We start from the raw sequence: 22206 nt of genomic DNA on the forward strand, positions 1-22206 counted from the left end.
GCCCCACATCGGGCTCCCTGCTCCGCGGGAACCCTGCTTGTGTTCCCTCTCTCACTGTGTCTCTCTCTGTCAAATAAATAAATAAAATCTTAAAAAAAAAAAAGATATTCAAGGCAGGCATTTTTCTCAATTTTAATTCTGTCCTTAGCCTCAGCCTACTATTCCTCTATTAAATTCCTCATACTCTAATGTACTTCAACTTCAAAGTAAACTCTCAGGATCAGAGGCCAATGTCATTTGACATTTACAATGTCATTTTACAATGACATTTACAATGTCATTTTCCATATTCATGTTGAAATCTGATTTAAATGGCTTTAAGAATATATATATATAGCAATGAAATATTTTGGGGGATCTGCTGTAACTTGTATCGAAGCAACATAAAAATCAGGTTATACTAGGCAGACAATTTGCCCAAAAACCTTACTTTAACTTATTTAGTATCTCACACTAAGGAAATCATTTAAAATTACCCAAAACTTGCCAATCATAATTGGTGCTATTATATTTCTAACTTCATTTTTATTTATAGTCTAAAGCAATTCTAATAAAACTCTTAGAAACTAGCTCAACAAGTAACTGCATTAGTTCAGGGTTAGGGGCTATTTCATGCTTTGAACAATCAACGTAATCTAAAATCTAACTTGGGTTAGGGATTTATTAGGTTTATTTTTATTTTTATTTTTTTAAATTTTATTTATTTATTTGACAGAGAGAGACACAGCGAGAGAGGGAACACAAGCAGGGGGAGTGGGAGAGGGAGAAGCAGGCTTCCCGCGGAGCAGGGAGCCCGATGCGGGGCTCGATCCCAGGACCCTGGGATCATGACCTGAGCCGAAGGCAGACGCTTAACGACTGAGCCACCCAGGCGCCCCTATTAGGTTTATTAATAGCTCACGTAAGCAATTCTATCTTCCTTCTAAATAAATTGGTCATAGTTTTAAAAATCTTATATTTAAAAAATTTAAAGCACAGTTCAGCACATTTGATTTTTACAACATTATTCTAGGAGAGCAATGCCACTCATTTACAGATGGAGAAAACTAGTAAGACATTACTAAAACCAATAAAGTTCAAATGACTTTCTCAAAGTAGCATGTGTTGATGGAACTAGAACTAGAAAGAAACCATTCTTTCCAGACTTTTTCTGGAACGAAGGTAGGACAAGGACATCTTTATTAGCAACGTTCTAAAAAATCTTTGCACAGGAACAAACAACTGTGCGTCGGACAACAGGAGATGGATTATGACCTTACTGTGGAATTCCAAGAACTAATAATGAAAGATTTGATCTCCTGCAGCATCAGTGCCCTTAGGCAAAAATAAGTCTGATCCAACTCAGTTCAATGTTAATAGATGATTTAATGAAAACGGAGTCAGCTTCTGACATCTGCTTTTTAGAGGAGGATAAAAAAGGGTACCAAATTCTGAGCCCAATTGTGCTATTATATTTCTAACTTGATTTTAAATAGCATCCAGCCATTCTTTGAAGAACTTTTAAATTCATTCAAAGGTTGGATATTTTCAGAATATCTGCAATTCTCACTAAATCAGGCCCCATTAACTGGCTAAGAGACCAGCAGTATACCAGAGCTCTAACCTGGGAGACCATGAAGGCATTTTTTTTTTTTTTAAAGATAGACAAGATCTAGTCATATTCTGATCTAAATCTTAAATGTATTTGCATTACAGTTTTAGTCCTTTCAAATGATTAAATTACACCAATCTGTATTTTATACTTCTTGAAAGTTTGCCTCTCCAGTATACAAATATAATTTACACTCAGAATGACGAAACTAAAGTAAGTTATCTTCAATAATATTACATTTGTACAGATTACTTTCTGCTACAGGCATCTTGTCTGATGTATATTTATCAAGAAATTATAGAGAAAGCATGACTTTAAAGGTAACTAAGATGACAGAATTTAACATTATAATAAGATATTTACAATTTATATATAAAGTATATATGGGGTCCTTTTGTGCTTTTTGGAAATAAAACAACATTTTATTCACATTTATTCATTTGGCTGTGCTATGTGTTTGATACTTGGAGGGTATTAAATGTTCACATGCATCACATGAAATAAAATGGAGGTAATCATATCTTTTTAAAAAAATAGAATGTTTTTAGACAAGAGACTTATGTTCTCACCTGAGGCTGCTGTGGCATTTGTAGGGGTTGAAGCAGCTGCTTGAATCCGAGCATGAGGAGGAATAAGGATGGTAGCTAGAGGTGGATTACTTGACAGTTCTAAAGAAAAGGTAAGACACATATTAGAGCCCATTCTTTTTTTTTTTTTTAAGATTTTATTTATTTATTCATGAGAGACAGAGAGAGAGAGGCAGAGGGAGAAGCAGGCTCCCAAGGAGCAGGGAGCCCGATGAGGGACTTGATCCCAGGACCCTGGGATCACGACCTGAGCCGAAGGCAGACACTTAACCATCTGAGCCACCCAGACGCCCTTAGAGCCCATTCTTAACTTTGTATGTGAAACTACTTTTATTGGTAACAATAAACATAAAATACTTTAAAACACTGGCTTAAAAGAAAAAAAAGACATGATAAACCTACATCTAAAACTAAATGAGCTAGTAATCAACTTAAAAAGATATATTTCCATCTTTCATTAACTTAAATATACTAGGTTTTCCCATATTACTCTAACAATATTTGACTACAGGAATTGAGAGTGATAGAGTCATAGAAAAGAGAATAGGACTAATGTCTGTGTGTGTATGTGTATGTATGCACCACTGCACGCATGGACCAGCCTACCGAACTGTTGAAGTTTCGTCGCTTTATTAAAAATAAGAATGCTTTTATTCCATTCTATTTTACTTTTTAACTCAGTAAGATTGTTACTTTGTTAGTTTTTACCTGCATGTGGAAGTTTCTGTCAATTCTATAGAGTGGCTTTCTTCAAAGAATCCAGTTCTATATACAAGCCTTAAGAAATAATTTAAGATGATATTGGATCTAATGACGTAGACAGATAGCAAGGAGTGTGGTGAGCTTTTACATACAAGTATCTGGTGTTAGCTTTATGTAATGTGACCGTTCTCCTGGTCTTGTGGCGATAACCCTGGTTAATTCTTGTTATTCGAGCATTTACCCAGTGACTGTTCATTTTCATTCTAATAAGTGTTGTAATTTGAAGGGATAATTATACAACCATACTAGCTACAGGAAGACATTATTCTCTGAACTAAAGCATACATTTTGACAATTCACAGATATGGCATGGAATAAAAAAAATTAAGAAATAGTACAATCTTAAAGTAAATTTGCATAACATAAAATTAACCATTTTAAAGTGCATAGTTCAGTGGCATTTCATACATTCACAATGTTGTACAACCATCCACACCTCTGTCTAGTTTCAAAGCACTGTCATTACTCAAAGGGAAACCTTTCAGCAGTCACTCCCCATTCATCCTTCCCACCAGCCCCTAGCAAGGTAAACAGTGTTTTAATATTATAGTTTAAAATGTTTTCTGGGGGTGCTTGGGTGACTCAGTCCGTTAAGTGTCCAACTCAGGTCATGATCTCAGGGTTGTGAGATTGAGCCCTGTGTTGGGCTCCACACTCAGCATGGAGTCTGCTCCTCCCACACTCTCTCAAATAAATAAATAAAATCTTTAAAAACAAATTAAAAAAATAAAAATGTTTTCTGTTGCAAAGCCCCATTATTGACTTATTCAAATTGGCACCTAAATATCTAAATTTTGTACTAAATGATACCAGATTCTGGTTAAAAAACAAAAACCAAAAACCAACAAGCTGAAATGAATGGGAGCAAAAGCCTAAAACTGAGAGAAGACTATTCATTATCTTTTCCCCTTAAGTGAGAAGATGGAGGGCAGCTCCTCAAATTAACAGGTGGAAGACAGTTGGAAAACCACTGTCCTACTGATCAGGTTTGAAGAGATGCTGTTTTCTCAATATCAGCTTTAGTAGCTATACTGGTTCTCACTGAGGAACAGGAAGATCCTAGGTTGTTTTATTTTACATTAGTCCGATTTCAACCCATAATCTTATACCTAGGAAAGCAAGAGAATCCCAATTACCATGGCTGATGACTCTATGGTTCTAGAATAAAAATTAATCGATGTGGTAGTTACTCTTAATTAACCTAAAAGGAAGATTTGTCATCCCGATTACAATTAAAATCTGCTAAAATAGAAAGGCTTCTTTAAAATCCATCCGTCCATCCACCCATCCATACTCCCATCCATCTATCAATACTGAGCAAGAAACAGTATGTTAGTAGGTCCCAGGACAGAGAAAACAATAACTGTCTTTGATCAACAGAAATTGAAAATGGAAGGACAACTACACAAATAAGCTAGCAAGAAAGGCATTCAACCTATTCAGGATAGGAGCACTTTTAAATTAAAAGATCTCTACGACCAAGTGCCCAACATCTAAAAGAAAATCTAAAAAGGAAAAGATGACCAGAGATTTTAAGATAAGGCATTTTGACAAAGCCATTTTTAAGATAATCTTTAAAATAAACTCAATATCGTCACTTTACTTCTGGCCCACGCTGCCCACTTTCTCCCATTCATTTACTCTCTTTTATTACATCACCCATCTTTCTGTGTATCTGTATGCCCAGTTGAGGGGGCATGGTGGTTTTATGTCACACACACACACACAAACACAAGCGCAGGGTTTGAAAATAAGCAACCTCTTTTTACTTAGGGAGGAGACAGCCATTTTGGTCTGTGGGTAGGGAGAGAGGGGTAACTAATGAAAGGAAAGAAGGAGAAAAGTGAAGAAAATAAGAGGCAAGAAAAGGAGAAGCTATGGGATCCTGGAGGTTTTACCATATCCAAAGACAAAGAGGAGAGTAAGTAAAGTCCACAAAATAACTAAAAGGACTAGATTCTTAACCTAGAGTCAATGAGTAGCCTTTGGGTGGAGGGGAGAGCTTTTGCAAATTTGTTTGAATCTAACATTCTAAAAGTTAGGAAATTCTAAAACCCCCCAACCTCTGTAACTCACTGTCCTTCTCTTCCTTAATTATAGGAATTCTTTGAGATCCACTGCTTTCCATCTATTAGCTTTCCTCTACTTCAGAGACATTGTTGTCGTAACTTTTGCCTATGTGAAAAGAGGAAGCCTCCTTATACTTTTGCTATAGTCCTGTTCTCTACACTAAAGTCTGTCCCTTTTGTGGGGACAGATTATGGGCACTTCTATGGGGCTGGCACAAAATGGTTGAAATGATTTTTTGCTCATGATAAGTACTACCCACTCCCAGTCTTCCTGTCTATCCATGACAGTGAGTAGTAAGGAAATTGAGACAATGAGTGTGGATACAAACTGCAGGGTGGGTACAAGAATGTAAAAAAGGACTGTATTTTAGAGGACAGGAACAGCAGAGCAAAAGAACCTTACAGGATCAGGGAGAGTGCATGTATTCTTGAAGACAAAGAATAAGGAGTATAAATGAGCCTAAAAATAAAAAGCAAGCTAATATTTATGGAATAAATATGTGTGCTAGGCTTGAGAGTAGGAAGATAATTAAGGGAACAATGAGGTCCATAATACTGAAGTGGGGCTAGCTTTGGAAAAGAGGTAGGAAGAATAAGACAGACCATGTTATCGCAGAGACGTGGCTCAAAATAACATGGCAACAGGTTCAGAAGGTTTTAGAAAAGTTAACAATGGTAAAAGTTTCTTTAACCAACCGCAGATGCCATGAAACTGTGCCATCAAAAACCACATAGTAGTTTATCAGGGAATATCAAGAATCTTTTGATAGGGTATCAGTCATTATGTGTTCCATAACCAAACATTTTAATGGACAATTTAAAGAAAAGCCAAATGAATTTAAAAATAGTTATCAATAAAACCAAGATAGGGACGCCTGGGTGGCTCAGTCGGTTAAGCGTCTGCCTTCGGCTCAGGTCATGAGCCCAGGGTCCTGGGATCGAGCCCTGCACTGGGCTCCCTGCTCGGCGGGAAGCCCGCTTCTCCCTCTCCCACTCCCCCTGCTTGTGTTCCCTCTCTTGCTGTGTCTCTGTCAAATAAATAAAGAAAATCTTTAAATAAATACATACATACATACATAAAACCAAGATAGATATCAATCAACCAAAAGGCAGACCAAATTCATTTAACTGAATTTTGCTGCACTGTGGTGTATAATGCAAACGAAAGAAGAAACATTCCCATGAAAAGATAAACAATAAATTTAACCATACCTGACTACCTGATAAAACAATCTTTTAAAATATTAAAACAAAACATAAATCTAGTTGACAAAACCTTAAGTACTCCTTAAAGTTTCTATTCTTCCAAATAGATGAGTCCAAAATTTAATGATAAGAGGTAGATAAGAAACCTTCCTGGTTTTTTGGGGGGAGGAGAGGAAGCAGTGGGTCAGTGGCTATGTAGGGCATACATGTTTGTTCAAACTGTGGATAGTGGGAAAGCTGAGAGAAGCAATCAATGTGTTAACTAGAGGGAAGAAATCAATCCCTTTGTTTACCAGATCTTCTCTTAACAGTGATGTAATAAAATACCCAGTCATCAGGTAGAAAGTTATCTTCTTCATTAGCTTTGAAACTGACCCTGCAGATCTCCAGAAAGGAGTCACTAAAAGAGGCAGACTTACTTTTTCTTCTACAATTAGTTTGAGGTCTTCACATGTGTATCAGGCCTCCTATCTATATATGAAAATTGCCTGTGGCTGTCTATATAAAGTGGTATTTCTCTACAGAAAGGTTTAGACGATTTTCACAATGGCATGCCCATTTGTGTACTTTTTTTGAGCAATAATTCAAATGCTGGGATATGCAACTTGATCTCACACATTACTGAATTCTAATGTTGCTTATTTAGATTTTTTTTTTTTAGATAAACAACCGTATCATAACGGCTCCTCTCCTCTCCTAACAATTTCAAAGTGCCCAGAAAATCCCTGACCAAGTTTCTAACTAAATCCTAAAATTAAACAAATAAATTAATTAGAAGATCAGACAAATAGTAAACAAATAATTACAAGGCTCACTGTTTCTTGGTGATATTAATGATGTTTAATGTGAGGACTACATAATATCCATGACTACTTTGCCTTGGAACTGCCCAAGAGGGAGCACCGCAGTTTATACCAGTCACCCAAAAATGTCTGAATGCATTTAGTATACTACATTTATAGAAGTGATATATTTTGAAAGGTATCTAGCAAAATGCTAGTATTTTAAAAGTTCTGGGGATTAAAAAGAATAGACCTTAATAACCTAAAAATCTTACATTCTCAATTCCATTCTTGATGGAGTATAATAAATGTAGCATTACTATGAATTACTTTAGCTAATAACCTTTTGAGGCATCTAAAAATAATACTAATATTTTGAATCCTGGGAAAGTGAGTCTGTGTTTTCTGTATCCATTTATACCATGATTTTACATATTCTCACCCTATCGTGGTGTTTAGCTCCCTCAGTCCTTTCCTTTCCTTTCCTCCCTCCTTCGTCTTTCTGAATTCAATTCATTTTTATAATCAGCATTTGGGAGCTGAAAGTGTCCTTGAATATTCTTTACTTCAACTTTTTTTTAAGTGAGGAAACTAAGAGATAGTACCTTGGTCAACGTCTACAACTAGTTAAAGACTGAGAACCAGACTTTAGGTCTGACTTACCTCCTTTCATCTGCAATACTGCATATATTTATTGCCTTGGTTATATATCATATACTACCAGTGTTCTGGTCTTCTTGGAAGTATATCTGTCTAAACCACACAAAGAACTTTAAGATACTAGTTTTTGATTGTTTGTTTCTATACATTCCACATTCTTCCCAGTAGTATGGTCAAAGAAACAGAGTGGACAAAATCATCTCAGGGAAAAATGATAATTAATTCTCATAAATAATTAATAATTTAGATCCTAAAATCTTGAATACAGTCAACATTTTTGTTATTAGTTCCTCAGCTACCTGAATTAAGAGACTTATCTGCCTCCTTTCAGTGCACTCAAGAATTTTCTCAAGTTCTCCCTGTAGTGTATTTCCACTGGTTTAGCATTTTAATACCTAGAAGAGTACAACTTGCTTATCTCGAAAATTTACTCTTCTAGATTATTTATGAAATATTAAAGAATAATTTTGACATCAACTCCCTTGATAAAAGTATGAACAACTCTATTTCTTATTTATTTACCAGAATAATCCACTTATTTAAAACCAAATTTCCTCAAGTCCGTTGTTCTATAAAGGCCTTTTATAGTCATTTTCACTCAAAAGAACACGCAATAGGGAACAGGGATAACCACATAAAAAGTTTACAGTTCAGTTTTTTTTGAAAAAAGTAGAGGGGTACTGCAAATTAGAACAGTTTATGAGTTTCACTTTGTGATTTGATTCATATCCTACATATAAATCAAGAGTTTCTATCTTATGTAAATTTATCCTTGCTATTATAAATTATAATAAGTCTAAACCAAAAAACCCCAACTCAGGGTGTACAGTAATTTGAGAATAATATGGGAAGAATCATCACCTCAGGTCGCTGAAATGCTGTAGTAGCTATTTAATTAATTAATTAATTTTTAAAGATTTACTTATTTTAGAGAGAGAGAGAGAGAGAGAGAATGAGCATGAGTGGGAGGAACAGAGGGAGAGGGAAAGAAAATCTCAAGCGGACTCCACACTTAGCGCAAAGCCTGATGTGGAGTCAATCTCATGACCCTGAGATCACGACCTGAGCCGAAATCAAGAGTCGGATGTTTAACCTACTGTGCCTCTCAGGCGCCCCTACTGTGGCCATTTTAGATGTAGCTGAGGATAGGCAGGCTAAAAGAAAATGCCCAGGACATAGAAAGGCAGATAAGCAGGTGGCTGACCATATTTATGTGTATCACTATTCTATAACAGGAATATTGGTTTAAAATTCATTGCTACAAAGATTAGGGAACCTCCTAATGATGATAAATAATGATTTACAGTAATTAAAAAATTTTTTAATTCCATACAATGAATTTTATAAATAAGTAATCTACTGCTTTCAAATGAAGAAGTATAACCCTTTGATGAACTGGGATTCTAGAACACTTGCTTGTATTGTTCATCCCCAACTTATTTGCAATTCCATTTTTATCACTTCCCATTCTGTAACATATGGCTACACTCTTTTTAAAATCTCTCTGATCCTTTTCCTATTTCTTCTTTTTTTTAAAGATTTTATTTATTTATTTAAGAGAGAGACAGCACAAGCTGGAGGGGCAGAGGGAGAGGGAGAATCTCAAGCAGACTCCATGCTAAGTTCAGAGCCCCAACTCGGGGCTGGATCCCAGGACCCTGAGATCATGACCTGAGCTGAAACCGAGAGTCAGATACTTAAACAACTGCACCACCCAGGCACCCTTTTTCCCTATTTTTTTGTTTTTTCTATTTTTGTCCTTTTTTCCACTTGCTTTCTGGAACCTCTTTGCTATTTCATCTGCTTTCCTCATGTGCAGGTACTCTTGCCCCTTGACCCCAAGACATCCAATTTGCCTGAGTTTGCATGGTGCTCTCTGGCAGCCCCAAATATCCTATTTTAACTCTCATTTAAGCAGTTCTCCCTTCTTCTGGCCCAGCCAATAAGCCACCACTCCTCTATATCTCCCCACAAAGCTATCAATCTCTCAGATAACCCAGCTAAGTAGTAAAACAGTAAACTCTTCAAACTAAATCATACTAATTGTTTGATAATCTTTACACATCTTTGCTCAACCCCCAACTTGTCCTATGCCCTCGGGGGAAAATGTTTGCTAAAATAACTTTACTTGGTAAAATTTCATACAATTTAGGTAGAAAATTGGTATTGGGGATGTGTGGTGGGATTAACAGGAGACTCACATTTAAACATACAAAGCAACCTATTTCCCAATATATTCCAGCCTTGGAATAGGCAAGGAATTGGTGAATAAAGAAAATAATGATCCCTGTTGGAATTTCCTGATTCCACCTGCTTCCTAAGGTCTGATTCAGTTATGTCCCATCTTTGAGATACAATGACCGAAGGAAAAGAGGGTGTGCCAAAGGTCTGTCCAGGTTTCCAATGTCTAGATGCAGAGAGTATCAGTCAGGGGGTCCCAGAACAATGAAGCCCCAGTGCCAGAAAAATGAGACATCTGATAATCTGACTTGTAGACCCAGGAGGTCAAAAGGATCTCCCAAGTTTTCTGTCCCATATCTGTTCATCTCTCTTCCTCCTCTAGCTGATCACAGAAACACTTGTTTTATTTTTTTTACAGATTTTTTAATTTGTCTGAGACACAGTGAGAGAGGGAACACAAGCAGGGGGAGTGGGAGGAGAAGCAGGCTTCCTGCCAAGCAGGGAGCCCGATGTGGGACTCGATCCCAGGACCCTGGGACCATGACCTGAGCCGAAGGCAGACACTTAACGACTGAGCCACCCAGGGGCCCAGAAATACTTGTTTTAATTATATGAGTATAATACTAATTATCATTTATAGCTAATTACTCATGGCATAGTAATAAACATCAAAGTGCAGTTAGCTTTGTTGTTAAAGCTTTACTTTAATATAAACCTGTGTTTTACTCAAATGTTTAATCTTCATAGAAAGGGTAGGTTTACCTGACTAATTAAAACAACACTAGGGGTGCCTGGGTGGCTTAGTCAGTTAAGCATCTGCCTTTGGCTCAGATCATGATCCCAGGGTCCCGGGGTCGAGCCCTGTGTCGGGCTCTCTGCTCAGTGGTGAGCCTGCTTCTCCTTCTCCTCCTGGCTTGTGCTCTCTCATTATCTCTGTCTCTCTCTCTCTTCAAAAAAAAAAAGCCCAACACTAACAGCAACTAGAAGGAACATTAGAAATGTCTAATAAATATTGGTTGCATGAATCAATACTGTGTTTACTTAAAAGTGGCATGTGTCACTCAAACATTCATTGAACACCTACTACATGCAGACAAGGATTTATCTTTATTTCATTTGGGGGAATTAGCACAGACTTCATGAAAATTTGTGAGGATGGAGGAGGGTTTTACAGCAGAACTTCACTAACACCCTCCCACCCTTAGTGTTTCCTATCTCTGGACTCTCTCTAGCTATACAACCAATTAGGTGATTGATTCTCCTTTTTTCAAGCTCTTGTATTATCCAGAGTTATTCTGATCATTCATTAATCGCTATTAAATAATATGTGCTTTGAAGTTGCATCTGCACAACAGTTACATCTTTGCCTTGGTAAACAAGATCATCATTCGAAGCACTGATCCAAAATTAGAATACAGAGGATCAAATATAACATCAAATAACACTTCTTTCCCGGGCAGCTGTGTCCTTATACAGAAACACTGTTCAAGTGTAATACTGATGTAGAAGGAAAGGGAGAAAATACTACTGGTGATTACAGCTCAGTTTCAGAATGGCTGCAAGGATAGGCATTTTAACGCTTAAAAAAGAAGGGCCATATCTCAAAATGATGGTACTTTCAATTTAATACATTTAGTTTTATGGAAAATAATTTCAAGGACATAATTACAGAGTTCATTTGAATAGATACAAAGACTCATGTACATCCTTTTCACTGATATGCAGTGAGTCACAGAAATACTTGGGAGCTGTAGAGATTGCATACTACATCTACACACACCACATCCAAATATACACATATTCTTTAAATCCTCAAAGATATATATATGTACATGCAGACATACAGAGAACCATAGTTATGTTTCATATTCTGGGCAAATATAACAATTTGAAATGTTAAAATAAAACAATCTTCATACCTTTTTAAAAACTTGTAAATATCACACATGTATAAATAAAGTTTGAACCAAATTATTTATTCTTCTTCAAATTGAGCCTTTACTTTAAAAGGCATATGTCAAAGCTGAAGTTAAAAAAACTTTAGAGACTTTTAAGGACGTTAAAGTTAGTTGAGTCTATTAGTTTACAATATAAAAACTGCCTGTTCATAAAAGTCTTTCCAATATTTTCAAGACCATATTCTAAAATCTAAGCCAATTTATTTTCATGTCCATTTGTTTTATGAGCGTAATTTATTAGAGAACAGGTAAATAGCATTTACCAGGTCGTGATTCATTATATTGCAACAAACTCAGGACAACAATGCACAATGAAAAACCACTTCACATCCACTAGGATGGCTATTAAAAAAAAAAAGAGAGGAAAATAAGTATTGGTGAGGATGTGGAGAAGTTGGAACTCTGGTACATTGCTGGTGAGAACGTAAGACATGCAAACCACTGTGGAAAATAGTTTGGCAGTTCCTCAAAATGTTAAACATAGAATTACCACATGACTCAGCAATACCTAAAAGAATTAAAAACAAGTATTCAAACAAATACTTGTAAACAAATGCTCCTAGCAGCACTATTCACAATAGCCAAAAGGTATAAACAAACCAAATATCCATCAATAGATGATGGATAAACAAAAATGTGGTGTATCCATACACTATGGATTGAATGTCTGTGTCCCCCTAAAATTCATATGCTTAAGCCCTACTCCCCAATGTAATAGTATTTGGAAATGGGCCCTTAAGAGGTAATAAGGTCATGAGGGTAGAACTGACATGAATGGGATTAGTGGCCCTATAAGAGAAACAAGAGAGGTAATCTCTTTCTACCATATGAGGATACAGTAAGAAAGTAGCCATTTGCAAACCAGGAAGTAGGCCCTCATCAGAGATCAAATCTACGAGCATCTTGATCTTGAACTTCCTAGCCTCCAGAACTCTGATAAATGAATGTTTGTTGTTAAGCCACATAGTCTCTGGTGTTTTGTTATAGCAGCCTGTACTGATTAAGACATAATACAATAGAATATTATTCAGCCATAAAAAGGAATAAAATACTAGTACACTGCTACAACATGGACGAACCTTGAAAACGTTATGCTAAGTGAAAGAAGCCATACACAAAAGGTCACATAATATATTATTTCATTTATATAAAATATCCAGAATAGGTAAGTCCAGAAGCAGGAAGCACATTGGTGGTTGCCAAGGGTTGGAGTAGTTAATGGGACTGACTGCTTAATGGGTATGGAGTTTTCTTTAGGATCAATGAAAATGTTTTGGAACTTGATTTAGGTGGCAGTTGTACAACACTGTGAATATACTAAATAAAGTAAATTGAATTGTTTACTTTAAAATGGCTCATCTTATCTGAATTTTATCTGTTTTCAAAAAAGCTTAGAAATTCATAGAAAAACAAATTTAGTTGTTTTAAAATTTTATTTTCTTTAGTAATAATGAAAAATTATCAGCCAGTGACCAAAGAATCACATGTAGTTATTTCAAAAATGGTACATATGGACAGTGAAACAGAATCCTGGATTTTTAAATCTGATTAAATATAATGTTTAAGTAATATCTCAATTTTGATCAACACATACAAGTGCATTATAGAGTATGTACCTAATATGTCTGAATATAAGAATTATTCTCCAAAATGTATCCATCATAAATATCTTGTTGTGTTTGGGGTTCTATCAAGTTGCTTACTTGACAAAAGGCTTCCTTGATTCATGTATTTTGAGAAACAAAGTACTTTTTGGAGAAGATATTTAGTGTGAATAAAACCATAATCAATGCTGGTTTGGGAAACTCTAAGTTCACCTGACAGAACTGGTTTTAAAAAAAAAAAAAGGAGACAAATAAATTTAACATTAACTTAGTACTTTCTGATGCCAAGATTCCACAGTTGCAAGTGCTGCATGTCATTGTATACAGAGCCTTTTAGAGACCACTTTAAAAAGCAACCCAGCAGATAGTTATATGTACAGATAATAAACAGCTATCTACAGTACAAAAACAAAATAAAACAACTTATGAAAATGGATACTTATAGAATTTCCAGTAGTGGCCTCATACAGATTCAAAAACTGCTTCATATCAAAAAATTTATGATACTTCAAAATGCAGCTCTACTGATGACAAAGACACAGATGTAAAAGCCGCCTGGGTGGCTCAGTTGGTTAAAGCGGCTGCTTTCGGCTCATGTCATGATCCCAGGGTCGTGGGATCGAGCCCCACATCGGGTTCCCTGCTTAGCGCTCCCTCTCCCTCTGCCTGCCTCTCTGCCTACTTGTTCTCTCTGTCAAATAAATAAAATCTTTAAAAAAAAGTATTAATAAAATTGTTTTATGAAACTTGAGAGGTAAAAAAGTAAAGTTCCTGAATAAATATTGATTTTATATAATGCATAATTTTAAATACATTTGAGTTAACCAAAAGAAACCTTTTTGGGATATTCTTAATGGGAGAGTAGAGTATCACTTTATATTCAGGGATTATCAGTATATGCATTAGAGAAAAGATTGAAAAGAGCTACACTATAAAATCTTATAGTGACTAATTCGAATGCTAAAAGTGATTATTTGGGGACTGTGATTTTAATTTTCTCTATACTTCTTTTGCATTTTCAACATTTTCCTTAATATATATGTACGACTCTTGATTAAAACAAAGCAGTAAAAATTGAAAATAAAACTTACTTTCTTAATGACACAAAATCATAGAATCTTTGCTCTAGAAGTATAGCCAAATTGTAATAATCTTATCTATAACATTTGACATCATCCAGCTTTTTCCTGATATAAAGATGGGTATTTTGGAAAACAAACAAACAAAAAAAACTTGTTCCACTGTTAAACAACTGAAAACTTCATTGATTCATCAATTTTATTTAGTCTCTATCTATGCCAGGGGCTGATGTTTGTATAATAAACTCAAATATGTACTGTTTTCTAATTTTCTGCTACTACTATTTTCAATTTTATAATCAGGAGAAAGAACACAGGTCTACACCTTTCTTTAGAAGATAATCTATGAGGTATTTTTAGACTGTTCTGAAAAGTTCCTTAAGTCTTCACTTTTCCAGAATCTATAGTCAATTCTGTTCCTTTGTATACCCTACCCGCCATTCATTAACATCTTAAAAATGGCGTAGGACCTAAAACAACATTCCAAATGATTTCTGATCAGCCCTAGTCAGAATTAATGCCAGGATATCTGAACATTTTTCCTTTATGAATGTAGTTTAAGACTATATCAGCACTGCTAGTAGTTACATGTTACTGACTGCTTAAGATTATAGTCAATGGAATCATCCAAGTCTATTTTACTAGCAACTCACGTCTTCCAAATCTACTGCTTAAGCAATGCATTTTCCCACTTTGAATTTTAGAAAAGTTTAAATATGGGAAGAAAATTCATCTTAGGATAAAGGAATTATACCTATTTCCTGGTCATAGAAAGCTCTCCATCTCCCTTCTATATTTTTAAGTTTGACTAAGCTGACTAATCAATCAATTGACTATTTATTGCTTATTTTATCTCTAGGAAATTGTACACTTTTAATGTTCAGTTTATGAAGAAAATCACAGCATCAAAGGCAGTGTAGTTGATTAAATGAATCACTTAGGGTCTTAATCAGAGAGGAAAGAAAAGTGGACACACAAGTGATTAAGAAATGATGACTCTACCTGGGTCTTTTAGAAACCACCAGTGCACAAACTCTGTTTTTCCTCTCAACATTTTCTGAGCAGCATCAACGGTGCCAAGCCCCAGAAGGCAAGAGAATTCTCTACCTACATCCCTTATATAAGTTCTAAGAAAGAGAATTCTAGAATTCCAGTTTTCCTTCTGTTTATAAGATATCTGACTTTATACAAATATAGCCACCAATTTATTTCCAGGTTTAAAAAATTTGATATAAATCCTTGGGAAGCAAGAAATGCACATAACATTCTAAGTTTCAAATACAAATTTAAAAGTTAAATTGTACATTAGTCTTAATAGTGAAATCTCTATAGCTTCTCATGTGCCAAGATTTATTATAATCTGCCAAAAATGAGAGAAACTACGTCTACTGGAAAAATTTTATCTGCCACTATTTTGTTCAAAACCTTACAAGTAGTAGCCTAATAAGTGGTTAGAAAGGATGTTTCCTACCTGTGTAAGTACTTAATATGCCCACTTTTGTCCTACACAGATTTTAACTAAAAGAATGTCACTTCAAACACATACGTAGCTTTCTCAGAAATGGTAAAAAACAGAACTAAGTGTTTGGAATTACCTTGAGTGGTGAAGTTGAAGAGTGCAGGTGTGTCTCGCCCATTTGGTAGTTTGACATTTGGGTCCCTTAATTCATCAAAAAATGAATGTGCACAAGCTTCCAGTGGTGTCAATCGGGCAGTTGGTGTATACTCCAGCAGACGGCTACACAGTGCAATTGCTTCCGGTGGAGTCCGGGGTCGGAAGACCTGCAGTACAAAAAAAGGCAAAGAACAATTAATGCTTTATTGTAAGAATCATAGCAAATTACCTTTGAGTATGAGTTCATTCCCACCACTTACAACAACATGGTTGCATTTGCAAAAGGAACCTTCTAGAATGAAAAGAGTTAACTGCATATGATTCACCACACTGAGGTGAACAGTAAATTACAAACTATATGAGAAAAGCTCAGAGAAAAAACTAGGGGAAATTAAAAAAAATCTACATTTGCTAATCATAAAGCAGTACAATTAAATATGTACACAAAATACGATATGATAGGCACAAGAGAAAGGCTGAGTTCTGGAGGCAAGCACAACTAGAAGAATATTAAAATTTTTAAAAAGTTTTGACTACTGTGGCAGTAAGAAAAAGGTTGCCTCTTGTGTGTGATTTTTAGCAGAACAATTGTTACTAATGAATAGCACTACTCAAATTTGGCAATATTTTTTGAAAAAGAAAAGCTATTTACTTTAGGTCTAGAAATGCTAATGATTTGGTATTATCTCTTCAATAAACAGAGTCTATCTTATTTGAAGAAATTCTTGAATACCCAGAATTTGACAAAATGTCTGAAACTGTTTTCTCAAAGAATAGCTGTTATCACAAAAGCTGTTATCACACATGGCCAGATTACCCTCATTTGAATGAATATTCTAGGGTCTTAATTAGGGAGACGGGAATGTACTTTTCATTAAGTGCATTTCATTAAGAGACATTAACTCACAGAAAAAGTCAACTGAAGGCTGTGTTGAAGCAAAATGCAAATAAATTAGTTTGCTTAAAAGAACAGAAAGCTTTCTACACATCTATGTCTTAAAACTCCAAATAGATACATAAAACTATGAAAATAACTTTGTTCTAAATTAAGGACAGTTGAATAAAAGCAGAAAGGGGAAAAACAGAAATGAACATAAATAGATAGACAGAAAGCCTTTGAAACTAAAGAAAAATGAAACATATATCCCTTGATAGGGGGAAAACAATCAAACAGAAGGTGTGGTTGTGGTAGTGGACAGACATATAAAGAGAGGCAGACGTGTATAAAGGGAGAGAAATAGTGAGGGAAGGACATGTGGATTGTGATGAGGATGGAGGAGCCTGGGAGTAAGGTTTCCTAATGAGAATGGCTCATGTAACATCTAACTATCACTTAGGCTGAAGGTAGCAGAACTAGTTACTACTATAGAGCTCATTACTTTTCAAGAGACTATAAGAGTACTTTCTACAGTGAAAACCTTTTTTTTTCCTTTAGTTTTTACACAAAGTTTATTACTAATAAAGATATTTTCCACGGAAATTGAGAAATTGGTTTGGGTAGGATCCCAGGAATTTATTTCAGAGCATCAAAGACCTTATTTATTTGACTGTATTAGAAAACCCTCTGTACGGTCAAAAATTGCTTTATCTTTATTCTTTTGAGTGATCCGACTCACCCCAGTCAAGGAAACCTTAGGTATTGTATTATTTGAAATGTTTAGATCTTCCACTGTTCTCGGTCATTTTTCCCTCTCTTGCTTCCTAGCCAGGTCCATAATCAAACTCCGAATGTAAAAGAAAATAATCAGTGGGAAAACTCTGAAAATTTTTCACAAAAATATTAAGCATTACTGACCTATTTTATCCCTGAGGGCTGTTTGTATTTATTTCACAGCATATGGATTTATTTTGCTAGCTAGTCTAAGGGAAAATGCTTTTGCACCAATATGGGAGTGCATAAGTAGAATTAAAAGTACCACCAAAAGTAGAAATAAATATCTCCGGCCAACATTCAAATGTAGGGTAGCTGGACAGTGAATGTATTTTAAGTGAAAAAATTTCATGTTACATTAATGAGGATTTTGTATTAAAGCTATTAATAAACCAGTATTGTAAGCTTATCTCTAATTATTAAAAAAAAATCATCCACATTCATTTGGTATCTTACTGGCTACAAGTAACCATCCATGTTGGTACTAAGACATGTATTAGCCTATTTTGCCAGGGAATCCTAACTCATGGAATCAAAGAGTTAAAAACAATAAAGAAGAATTCACTCTAAGAGCCCATATTAAAATCAAGACTTAATCTGCCTTTTAAAAAGTACCACTGTTATTTTAAACACTTTGAGAGATTCCTGATGAGCAAAGCCTTGGTTTAGTACTCTATGGATTAAGGTTAAGTGGGAAATTACGTGGAGTCAAAGCCCAGATTTGTCACCATAATATAGGGTGTGGTAGCATTCTACTTCAAAAAATTACAGGCCAAACTAGAAAACAGCTCTTCTGAATTATCTTTGTGTCTAAAGAAAGGGAAACCAATAACAACTGAAATATGGCTTTTAATAATGAAGTTTCTAATGCCATTTTATTCCTTACTTAAATTGTTTAACATTCAGAACCTTTAGTTCTGTGCATCTTTGTTAATATTTATTCTCATAAAAATAATTTCTAAACCCCACAGTTCCTAAACTTCGGTCTAGATGTTAATAAATCACTCAGGAGACTGACAATCTTAATATACCTTAAGTAAAACCTATCCCATACAGTGGATGGAAAAAAAAAAAAATCACAGCTACCTACATTGTTTTTACTATTACATTTCTAGAATGAATAATGGTTTAACCTTTCTAAAAAAAAGATTTCCCCCTAGTTTTATAGATCTGCCCTGAAATTTTGGGAAAAAAAAATTAAGTACATACCCGCACTCCTGAGGTGAAATGTCCTGTTCCTGACGAATCCTAAAGATGATAATGCAGTGAAATAATCCAAACAGGGGAAGTCAATCCAAAAGAGAATAGTCCAGCAAGGAAAAATATATCCAGTGTTATAAGAAATCCATGGTGTGGGGGGGGGGACATAGAAAATGTTTATACAGTTATAAACTTTAAACATCAGTCTCCACAGTAGCAAGTCCAAGTTTTAAAAATTATTTCACCACAGTGTATGCAAAAAAATTTTTTGATTGCGCAATGGTGAGGCACAATAAAGAAACATTTTAATTTTAATTTATTATGTTCCAATGCCAGTGCGTTTATTAAAAAAATACAAAACCAAAAAAAGTTAAAATCAAAATGAAATCTAGAAGTAAACTTCCCAAAGTAAAGTGTTTGGTCTTCTACGACCTGGATTCATCATCCATTGACATGGCTGGGAGGGGGCATATTAGCCTGCTTTTAAAGACATCAGTTCCCAATATGCTAATTTTTATCTATTAATATATTTCAGTTAGACAGTATAAACATTTTTTGCTTAATTATTAGTGATGAGAGGAAAGTAATAAATAGATTTAATTTATATTACTACAGATTTCAAGCCAGATATTTTCAATTTGTGTGAGCTAAGAAGGATCAGGCCACCGCGGATTATTCTCCATTTTGGATTGACTTCCCTGCTAAAAGATATTTGCTGACATTCTCATTATTTTAGGATTCTTCAGGCAAATGACATATCACCTCAAGAGTGCGGGTATAACTTACTTTTTCTATTGTGGGCTTTGCCCCCTCATACCCTTGCACCCATTACTTAGTAAAAATAAATATAGAACATTCTTTCTCCTTTTTGGAAAAACTCACTGAAAAAAAAAAAACCCTACATCTTTGAGCACTACAAATTCAACACAGTTTCATGTGCAAATATGCCCAATTCACCCACCAAAAGCTAAACAAAAAATATATACAATAAACAATACAACTAAGGGACAGTCACAGTTATAGGTGACATGCATAGTAATGTACACCAACACCTAGGCACAACGGAGCCAAATATGCAAGGGAGGTAGTAGGATCTATTATGTCTAGGTATTGAGAACAAAAAATGGCAGAACTCACCAGTAGCTGTGAATTCCCTTGGCTATTCTAAGAGAATTTAACATTCTTTTAGGATAGTTTCCAGTGGGGGAATTAATATTTTGCAAAATAAATAATCCGCGGATTACTTTTAGTCTGCAGACTAAAATTTAGTACACGGATTAAAATCCGGCCCATCAGAATAAAAATCTCTCGTGAACTAAAACACAATCAGGTGGACAAAAATAGAAAGCGAGACTAAAAAAACTGAGAGCACAAAGTAAGACTCAACTGGGCCAACTAACAATTAGTGCGCAGACTAAATATGGCCAGCCAAGTATGTTAGCAAGGCCATGAAGAGCCCAAAACACCCCCTGTAAAAACTAAAAACAAAAGTAAATAAATAAAACAAAACAGAACAAAGCAATAAATAAATAAATAAACAAAAGAAAGAAAGAGAACAGAAAGGAAAAATTGAAAAGAACCAAAACACTGACATGAACTTTTAAGTGATTCAAATACTACCTCACCTGTGCAGCAACTCATTTTCTTAAATTGAAACAAACTGTCACCACAAATACTAGTCCATAGAAGAAACTAAAAGAAACAATTCATTTTTCAAAAAGAAAGTCTCTATGGTATTTAACAAATGCAAATGAGTCCTTAAATGAAGACTTATTCAAAATAAATTTGCATTTGGATAACTCAAAAATGACAGAGGCAATTTTCCCCTACATGGCCTAGGATAGACTTTCTGCCATCAAATATCAAATTTCAACCTGGAGCTAACTGTTACCACTGAATCTTAAGCCTTTTAAAATTACCATTTATAAACAGTCATATATACAATATCAAGGCCTACGGTTGATTCTCACAGCATCAGCTCTCAACAATTCTACTGTATTAAAGAGCCAACCAGAGCAATGTAGAAATGCCTATGGGCAATGATAATCTAAGTAGAACATGGAACAAGTGCTGTGCCTGTTCCGAACAGCTAGTCCTCCCTAGATTTCACTGTGATAAATGTACAACACAGACACTGTTCTCTGGTTATACAATACACACAATACACAAGGACCCAATGTTAAAAACTGATAAACCATGAACTCCTAAAGGAGCAACCCCAATGCTGGCTCTCAAGTCATCTGTTAATCATCTAAAATTATTTGTAATTTGTAAACCTAAATACAGGATTAAAAGTGAGACAATGCCATGGATTTGTTGAATAGTTATGTTAATTAACCAAGTTAAGTAGCTACAAAAACTTAAGTCTACTAAAGAGCTGATATGTGGTACATAATTCATAAGAAACACAAACATCCTTTCCTTAGCCACAACAGAGCCAGCATTCAACAAATTTTATCTGTACTTATTAAAAGGCTTACTGAGTTTTCCTGAGCTCTATTACACATAAGACATTATATGTGTTGATATCAGCATTTAACTATGCAATGTAATTTCTTCCTCTAACTTCATTCACTGATAAAATAGTACTGCAGGCTTACACAGAAGTATGATTTACCAAATGTCCACTTACTCAGTTTAATCTCTTATTGTTCATAAAATAGTTACTATAGTCAGACTGACCTTCTTAGGAATACAGGAACATTTTCTTTTCATCCACACCTCCTCATCTTAAGGGACAGTCCCCTAGGCTACAATAATTCCTGGCCTTACCAACATCTAAGCAAATCTAAATCCTCCCTCAACAGCCCACCCCACCTAGTCCTATCACCTTTAAGGAGGCTGGCTTCCTTTTTAACTCCACCACCCTCACTGGAGATGTGACTTATACCTACAGTATGTGAAACACTTTTGAACACCTACAACACACAATCAAGTATATGGTTGTATGTTATATTATTCGATACTTGCTTCAACTGAGTAAGTTATATCACCTGTAAGCTTTTCCAAAAACAAGGGTTATATATTTTACTTCTTTTGCATCCTTTATAGTATCTGAGTATTTGGCACAGTGCTGGGTACATAGGAGATATGGGTTTTAAGGAACAAATGATATATTAAAAGCAGACTTTTGCTTTCTTTTTTAATCCACCCTCATCCCTATCCCTCTGCTCCCCACAAGTGATCTTGAAACTTATGCCTTAGTATTCTTTCTTTTTTATACTATTCCTCCTACATAGGGATTAGCCATCCTAGTGGCTA

General features: G+C 35.2%; 1 protein-coding gene across 2 annotated transcripts in view; it reads right to left on the reverse strand.

The window, feature by feature from the left end:
• GSK3B (glycogen synthase kinase 3 beta) overlaps positions 1-22206 on the reverse strand; it is a 207149-nt gene that overhangs the window by 15840 nt on the left and 169103 nt on the right. Inside the window, exons 9-11 of one of the 2 annotated variants that reach the window (XM_032406632.1) lie at positions 18955-18993; positions 16075-16261; positions 2161-2259 (exon numbers count right to left, since the gene is read on the reverse strand). In XM_032406632.1, coding sequence (XP_032262523.1) covers positions 2161-2259; positions 16075-16261; positions 18955-18993 — 325 coding nt within the window. The remainder of the gene's footprint in view (positions 1-2160; positions 2260-16074; positions 16262-18954; positions 18994-22206) is intronic. The other variant, XM_032406633.1, reaches the window with a different exon arrangement.

The sequence above is a fragment of the Phoca vitulina genome, unplaced genomic scaffold (assembly GCF_004348235.1).
Source record: "Phoca vitulina isolate PV1807 unplaced genomic scaffold, GSC_HSeal_1.0 scaffold8, whole genome shotgun sequence".
Classification (NCBI taxonomy): Eukaryota; Metazoa; Chordata; class Mammalia; order Carnivora; family Phocidae; genus Phoca; species Phoca vitulina.